Here is an 8354-nt window from a genome sequence, read left to right on the forward strand (position 1 = left end):
CTCTCCCGCTCTGTCAGCTGTTCGTCTTCTGTCTCAGATTCAGACTCCCCCATAAATTCCAAGCATATAACGTAAAATTCTCCAAATCTTTAGGGCAGCTGGAACCCACAGAAAAACCTGGAGAAGCCCATCCAAAATTGTGGTGTGCTTTGAACGGAGGGAAAGTTGTGGTCTTTGATGCATCAACGTGGTCTCTACAGCATTCTTTTAAAGTGGGGAACTCTAAACTGGTAGGTGACTTTGACGATGGACTTATCACAGAAGTTTTCAGATCATACTTAGACATCTTCCCAAGTCTGCGGAGATTCTCAGCCATCCAGGTCATGTTTGTCCCAAAGTTGTTTCCCCAAAAGTTCCAACTGGATTTTCTGCGTTTTTCCTCGAAGACCTTTCGCTTCTCATCCAAGAAGCTTCCTCAGTTCTGATGGACTGAACTTGATGAACGGAAGAAGCTTCTTGGATGAGAAGCGAAACGTCTTCGAGGAAAAACACAGAAAATCCAGTTGGAACTTTTGGGAAAACACCTTCGGGGACTTAAGGCAGCTTTCAAACCTCTCAAGTATCTCCCTCTGGTTTGATGGCTTTCTTTTCATTTGTTTTAGCAGATCAGGTTCTGTGTCCTTCGCAGTAGCTTCTTTATTTTTATTGGTAGTTCAGTGTCTCTCAACCTCAGCAACAAAGATATGTGGACTTCCGTTGTCAAAATGTCCCAGCCAGCTGGCTGGCTAATTCTGAGAGTTGAAATCCACATGTCTTAAAAGTTGCTGAGGTCGGGAAATGTAATAATATTAGAACTTCTTAAGCTGATAACAGTTTGCCGATTGTAGCAAAACTCAGGGATAGGCAGGGAATTTGCTGGGGAATGTGCTTTTCTATACAGTGGTCTTCCTTGTTTAATGACCCAGGAGAGGAAGGACCACGTATCCTTCTCCAGCCTCTCCTTCTGAAGAAAACCATGTTTATTTTTTAAATTTATTTTTTATTTATATGCCGTCCTTCTCCGGAGACTCAGGGCGGCTTACAATGAGTTAAGCAATAGCCTTCATACTTTTGTATATTTTTGTATATTTAGTACTTGCAGTTTAGGGATACTGAGCCCAATCAGTTGCTGACTCCTATTTTGTAACCCTCCTCCTATAGTACCAAGCTTTGATCTAGTTTAATATATTTTAGCAACTATGTAATCATTAATGTTGTATCCTGCCTGCCTCTCGGGACTATGTGTGAGTTGGTCAGCCATATAATTAAACCATTTAATTAATAAACTAATATACTGAAATAATTAATATGCCCCATGTATTAGTGGATTTTTAATAAATAAAAGGTGGAAAAAGTGATATATAGTTTATTTATTTAGATTTAGATTTATTAAGTTCTTGAGAAGCTTTGCATTATTACATGGCTCTTTCTTTTCTTTCTTTTGTTCTTTCTTTCTTTCTCTCTCTTTTTTCTTTCTTTCTCTTTCTTTCTCTCTCTCTCTCCTTCCTCCCTGCCTCCCCTCTCTTTCTTTCTTTCTTTCTTTCTTTCTTTCTTTCTTTCTTTCTTTCTTTCTTTCTTTCTTTCTTTCTTTCTCTCTCTCTCTCTCTCCTCCCTCCCTCTTTCTTTCTTTCTTTCTTTCTCTCTCTCTTCTTTTTTCTTCCTTTCTTTCTTTCTTTCTCTCTCTCTCCTTCCTCCCTGCCTCCCCTCTCTCTCTTTCTTTCTCTTCCTCTTTCTTTCTTTCTTTCTTTCTTTCTTTCTTTCTTTCTTTCTTTCTTTCTTTCTTTCTCTCTCTCTCTCTCTCTCTCTCTCTCTCTCTCTCTCTCTCTCTCTTTCTTTCTTTCTTTCTTTCTTTCTTTCTTTCTTTCTTCAGAAATGTATGATCATGGCAGAACAAAGTCAAGTTTGGATCGGCTCTGCAGATTCCGTCATCTACTTGATCAACATCCACAGCATGTCTTGCAATAAGCAACTGAATGACCACCGCTGTGAAATTGTGGACATCGTTGTGGATACCAGAGAGAGTCTACCCAGGTAGGTGGAGGACCTGGTTCCAAGGTTCTGACGGATCCTCCCCACATGGTCATGTTCCTGCACTTTGGGCTCTCGACAGCCAGCTCACATTTACAGCTGTTTCCAGTATCCTGTGGTCACATGACCCTGTTTTATGCCATCCCCCCCACTTCCCAAAAGCACCATTTACTTCTGGGGGTTTGGGCCAAACCTCCCCATAGCAAACCACGACCACCACAAAAACAGCCCTAAAATCAAGTGGGTCTTATGGGTAACCCCTTCAGGGTCATAACGCGAGAACTACCTGTGCTGATTTTTGTGTGGGTTTGTAAGAAGGGTATTTCTTCATCCCTTCGAGCAGTGAGGTGTATTCCTGCAGCGTGGACGGCACCGTGATTGCCTGGAACATCAGCTCCCTGAAAGTGAACCGTCGGTTCCAGCTGCCCCTCGAAATGGTGACTTCGATCCAGTTCTACAAGAATCGGCTTTGGTGCTGTGAGTTTCCTGCGTCGCGCACCCAATTACCTTCTAAAATACTGTATCTATCTGAGTATAAGACGCACCTTTTTACCCCCAAAAAGAGGGTGAAAATCTGGGTGCGTCTTATAGTCCGAATGTAACCCTGCCCAGCCTCTGAAACGGAGGTTTCAGAGGCTGAAAAAAGCCTCTGAAACCTCCATTTGAGAGGCTGAAAAAAAAAGCCTCTGAAACCTCCATTTGAGAGGCTGAAAAAAAAAGCCTCTGAAACCTCCATTTGAGAGGCTGAAAAAAAAAGCCTCTGAAACCTCCATTTGAGAGGCTGAAAAAAAAAGCCTCTGAAACCAGATGGCCCTGGCCCCCTCTCTGCCTCTGAAGCAGAGCCCTCGTCCGAGCCTTCCCAGACTCCAGGACTGGCCCCTGTTCCTCCCCAGCCTCCTCACTGTCCGACTCTGCTGCCAGCTCCGGAGGCTGCCGGCAGACCACAACATTAATACTATATTTACCGTTTAGAGCCCTCTCACCTTTCTCTCGTGCCGCAATCTCTTTTGGGGGCGTTGTTCCCAGTCCTAAACTCTGCGTTGTCTCTTTGCTTTAAGGTATACAAGACTACATTGTTGTGGTCAGCACAAACGGGCTGGTTCGCCAGAAGGTGAAACTGGAAAACGTGCTCACTGAACCCCTGTCGCCTTTGCTCTGTTTCCAGTTGTTTCCTGAGGTAAACTATTCCTAGCATTGTACACTGGAATTATGACCACAATGGAGGCCAAATTTTTTGTTGCTAAGTGAGACAGTTGTTAAGTGAATTTTGTCCCATTGTACCACAGCTTTTCTGCCGCAGCTGTTCGGTGAATCACTGCAGTTGTTAGGTTGTTAAGTTAGTAACCCCCGGTTGTTAAGTGAATCAGGCTTCCCCGTTGATTTTGTTTGTCGGAAGGGTCGCGCGACCCCGATTACGATGCTACAACCGTCTTAAGTACAACTCCATTGCCAAGCGCCTGAATTTTTGAATCGCGTCACCGTGGGGATACCCCCAACGGTTGGAAGTGTGAAAAACAGCCGTATGTCACATTCTTCAGCGCTTGAACGGTCATTAAATGGATCGTTTTAAGTCGAGGGCTACTTGTAAGTTCTACATGGGCTGTGGCAGCTTCAAGCAAAGTCCACCATCTGGAATATTCTACACCAGGGGTCTTGAAGCTTGGTCACTGTAAGACTTGTGGACTTCAAGTCCCAGAATTCCTCAGCCAGCAAAGCTGGGAATTGAAGTTCACAAGTCTTACAGTGGCCAAGGTTAGAGACACTGGCTGAGGAATTCTGGGAGTTGAAGTCCACAAGTCTTAAAGTGGCCAAGGTTAGAGACACTGGCTGAGGAATTCTGGGAGTTGAAGTCCACAAGTCTTAAAGTGGCCAAGGTTAGAGACACTGGCTGAGGAATTCTGGGAGTTGAAGTCCACAAGTCTTAAAGTGGCCAAGGTTAGAGACACTGGCTGAGGAATTCTGGGAGTTGAAGTCCACAAATCTTAAAGTGGCCAAGGTTAGAGACCCCTGTTCTACACTGTTTGCCTGATGTTGCCTGCTTTTCTTTTCTTTTGGCCTCAAGAGGAACGAAGTCTGGGCTTCGTGGGCCGGCAACTGTGAGCTCTTGATATGGAATATGGAGGATTTCTCCACCCCTATACAGAAGATGAGCCTGCAAGACTGCTCAGAGATCACCTGCATGATAAAAGTGAAAAACCAGGTACACCGAGAACGTAGGAGGAATTCCTCTTGCTCTTTCGTTGTAAGGATTTTGGCCAGTATAGGGGGGTTATGGAATTTGAGTAACCGCAAGTGCAACTATTTGCTTAAAATGAGAGACAGTTTGGTCTAAAGACTCTAGGGTTAAGACACCAAGCTAGAAACCGGGAGATGGTGAATTCTAGTCCCGCTTTAGACATGAAAGCTGGGTGGGTGGCTTTGGGCCAATCATTAGGAGACGGTGAGTTCTAGTTCTGCCTTAAGCATGAAAGCCAGTTGGGTGACTTTGGGCCAATCATTAGGAGACGGTGAGTTCTAGTTCTGCCTGAAGCATGAAAGCCAGTTGGGTGACTTTGGGCCAATCATCAGGAGATGGTGAGTTCTAGTCCCACCTTAGGCACAAAAGCCAGCCAAGTGACTCTGGGCCAGTCACTCTCAGCCCAACCCACCTCACAGGGTTGTTTTTTGTCGGGAAAACAGGAGGCTCAATATGTTTGAATATTTATAAAAGCAATAAAAGGACCGTTTTTAAAAAAGCCATAAAATGATCTAAGTGTTAGAAAGGACAGAGTGGACAAGGATCGGCTTTCGTAGACCATTTACAACCTATTTTATTAATTAATAGAGAAAAAAAAATCATTACTGCACCTAGGATGGTTCAAAGCTCCTGGCTCAAAGGAAGAAGGAAGCGTTTAGAAGAAAGTGGCAACCAAACGGAACATTTAATGAAACTTTTCTAATAAATCATCCATTATGGGGCCAACTGTGATTTCATATATGGATTTTACCACTAGGGGGCAGTGAATGACCATTGTACCTACATTGCATTACATTACAATAATAGTGTTTCTCAACCTTGGAAGCTTGAAGATGGGTGGACTTCAACTCCCAGAATCCCCTAGCCAGCAGCGCTGGGGGATTCTGGGAGTTGAAGTCCACCCATCTTCAAGCTTCCAAGGTTGAGAAACACTGCAATAATACCTACAGGTGTAAAACCAGGAATATATACTGAAATATTTTTCCCCATATGGAAAATGGCTGGCTGGGGAATTCTGGGAGTTGAAGTCCACCCATGTTAAAGTTACCAAGTTTGAAAAAACACCGCTGTAATCTCAGAGTTCAAATAAGGGAGGTGTATACTATTTGTAGCCTGTTTTTTTTTTTTTAAAATACCTGTGCCTCTGGTGAAAATCAGGTATGACTACCTGATCCTCACTTTTTACCATTATTCTGTTGCTTAAAAAAAATCCCCTTTTCTACTGATGGTGTCGTAATAAACTTTATAATCTCCATAGAAAGATACATACCCTGTTTCCCCCAAAATTAAATTATGATTTTATTGTACTTGTTTCTTAACTTGTGTTCGCCGTCCTGAGTCCTTCATATAAATACATATAATAAATAAATAAATAAAATAAGACATCCCAATAGATGGATGGATGGATGGATGGATGGATGGATGGATGGATGGATGGATAGCAAATAAAAATAGCTTCTTTGCATGGATGGAAGTTAGAGCCACGAGAGATCCATCTTCAAAGCAGAAAAGATGACCTGGAATATCAGGGTACATTCATGTCGTAATGGCTATGAGTTCGATCCTGAGTAGAGGCAGATATTTCTCTCTCTGGGCCCACTGAGAATGTATCTGCTGGAAAAAACTCCGCATTGGCGAGAGGAAGGGCATCCGGCCAATAAACACTCAGCTCCCTTCAGTTGCCCAGACTCCACCCCGCAAGGGATTATGGGGGTCATTAAAAGAGGATGATGGTTCATGTCGTATTGCTGGAGAAAAAAACATCAACTTTTCTTTGGCTTGTGCACTTGTTACAAAAAAAAAAAAAACATTTAGTTTAATAAATGCCCAAAGCGTAACAGACGAATCCACGCACCTTCTGAGTTTGCTTTCCCCAAAACCTTCAAGCCTCTCGTAGGCGCCTTTTCTAAACATTTGATTTCCTTTCCAGATGTGGGTTGGTGGCCGAGGACTCTCCCAGGGTAAGGTCAAAGGAAAAATCTACGTGCTGGATACGGAGAGGAAATTGGTGGAAAAAGAGTTGGTTGGACACGCGGATGTGGTGAAGTCCTTGTGCTCCGCCGAGGATCGCTACGTTCTGAGTGGAGGTGGAAAGGAAGAAGGGAAGATAGCAATCTGGAAGGTGGAAGAGAGTTTGGGCTTCCAGTTCGTTTAACATCGTTCGAAAACCGGAATGGAGAAGTGGACATTTCTTTTTAATTTATTTCTACCCCTTTCAACCACAAATTGCATACTAAGAAGAGAGTGTAAATAGGGAATCCCTGGATATTCCTTAATGGAGGAAGTCCTCGACTTACAACAGTAATTGAACTGGGAACTACGGTCATAAGTCATGCCAGTCGTTAAGCAAGTCATCTTAGAACCAAACCGATCTTATGACTTTCTTTTTTTGTAGTCATAAAGTGAACCTATTGTTTGCAATGCGTGTTTTTTTTTCCCAGAACCTGGAAGTAACCATGTTGTAAATCCAGGTCCTTGGACGTTGCAAAAACTGCAAATGTGGGCCAGTTGCCAAGTGCTGAAAATGCGATCACATGACTGGGGGGGAGTGGGGGGCTAGATGTCAGGACTTTGAATCTGGGTGGTAATTACCTTTTGAGGAGTCCATCATAACTTCAAATGGTCGCTAAGCGGCCAGTCTTTAAGCAAGGACTGACTGTACCAAAATCTACCGAATCTGCATTTCAAAATCAGTTGTGGGGTCCCTTGTTTAGACCGTATACAGGTAGTCCTCGGGTTAACGACCACAATTGAGCTCAACATTTATGTTGCTAAAGGAAACGTGTGTTAAGTGAGTTTTGCCCCATCTTACGACTTTTCTTGCCACAGCTGTTAAGCGAATCACCGCAGCTGTTAAATCAGCAACCTGGTTGTTAAGTGAATCCGGCTTCTTTATGGACTTCACTCATCAGAAGGTCCCCAAAACGGATCACGTGACCCTACCCCCCCCGCCCCCCCCAGGGACCCTGCAACCGGGGTCATAAGTATAAGCCAGTTGCCAAGCGCCTCAGTTTTGATCACGTGACCCACGGGGATGTTGCAACGCTCGTAGGTGTGAAAAATGGTCGTAAGTCCCTTTTTTTCATTGCCGTTGTAACTTCAAACGGTCACTAAACGAACGGTTGTAAGTCAAGGACCACCTGTCATCTACCTGGTTCAGGATTTGGACCTCTTCTTACTGAAAAGCGAAACCGATTTAAGTAACTCATAGCGGAGGACGCACACTCGATCTGGTTTTTCTCTCTGGGCAGTGGATAAATGATCATGGTAAGGGGGAACTTTCCATCACTCCCCTGTCATGGACTGACCCTTCCCTCCTTAGACTGGACTTTCAATCTGCCAACCCCTGTGGATAGGTGGCTGAACAATACCATATTGTAAATATTAAAAGAATTGTGTAAGATTTTGAATGCCGTCATGTACGGTCTCATTGCGAAGGATGACAGACTTCTAATAAAAGCCACGTCATTTGAAAAGCGCTGGAATGAGCTTTTTATTTATTTAAATGTAAAAAAAAAATGTTGCTTAAATATCCGCATGAAATGCCAAACAATCATAGCCAAAGAACCTACGAGAAAGTCAGATATCTCACAGAGGAGAGTGAATAATGTTCTATCAAGTGCCCACTCAAGTCTCCAGAAAAATCAAAGATCTAAAGGTCGAAGAAGATGAAATAATGGTTTCATTTGATGAAATGCATAGTGCTCTTCACATCCAGAACCAGCAAATAAAAAATTTAAAAAGATAAAAGTCCGTGACAACAGCCCTTTACACAACACACCCAAGGTCAGAAGAGGTTGTAAAAAAATGCTTTCAAAAGGCTCTGACGATCCCAGCTGAGTTGCCTGATCGGCAGAGGCTTTTTTTCTTTTAAATGCCTCTGATGATCCCAGCTGAGCAGCACAATCATCAGAGGCTTTTTTTTTTACTTTTAAAAGCATTTTTTCAGCCAAAGAGGTTGTAGAAAAAATGCTTTTAAAAATAAAAAAAAAAGCCTCTGATGTTCGTGCGGCTCAGCTGGGCATGGGGGGGGGGCAGGGATTTTTTCTACCGGTTCTCCGAACCATCCTCCGCCATCGCTACTGGATTGGGCGATCCGGTCCGAACCGGG

The 8354-nt window shown here is 43.5% G+C and overlaps 1 protein-coding gene across 1 annotated transcript in view; it reads left to right on the forward strand.

Moving 5' to 3' along the window:
• DENND3 (DENN domain containing 3) overlaps positions 1 to 7719 on the forward strand; it is a 47577-nt gene extending 39858 nt beyond the window's left edge. Inside the window, exons 18-23 of the mRNA XM_087890948.1 lie at positions 94 to 230; positions 1850 to 2010; positions 2351 to 2484; positions 3066 to 3184; positions 4070 to 4207; positions 6174 to 7719. Of these exons, the coding sequence (XP_087747074.1) occupies positions 94 to 230; positions 1850 to 2010; positions 2351 to 2484; positions 3066 to 3184; positions 4070 to 4207; positions 6174 to 6398 (914 nt within the window). The 3' untranslated portion in view covers positions 6399 to 7719. The remainder of the gene's footprint in view (positions 1 to 93; positions 231 to 1849; positions 2011 to 2350; positions 2485 to 3065; positions 3185 to 4069; positions 4208 to 6173) is intronic.
• Positions 7720 to 8354: the final 635 nt, after the last annotated feature.

The sequence above is a fragment of the Pantherophis guttatus genome, chromosome 3 (genome assembly GCF_059756535.1).
Source record: "Pantherophis guttatus breed Tessera chromosome 3, ASM5975653v1, whole genome shotgun sequence".
In the NCBI taxonomy this organism is placed as follows: domain Eukaryota; kingdom Metazoa; phylum Chordata; class Lepidosauria; order Squamata; family Colubridae; genus Pantherophis; species Pantherophis guttatus.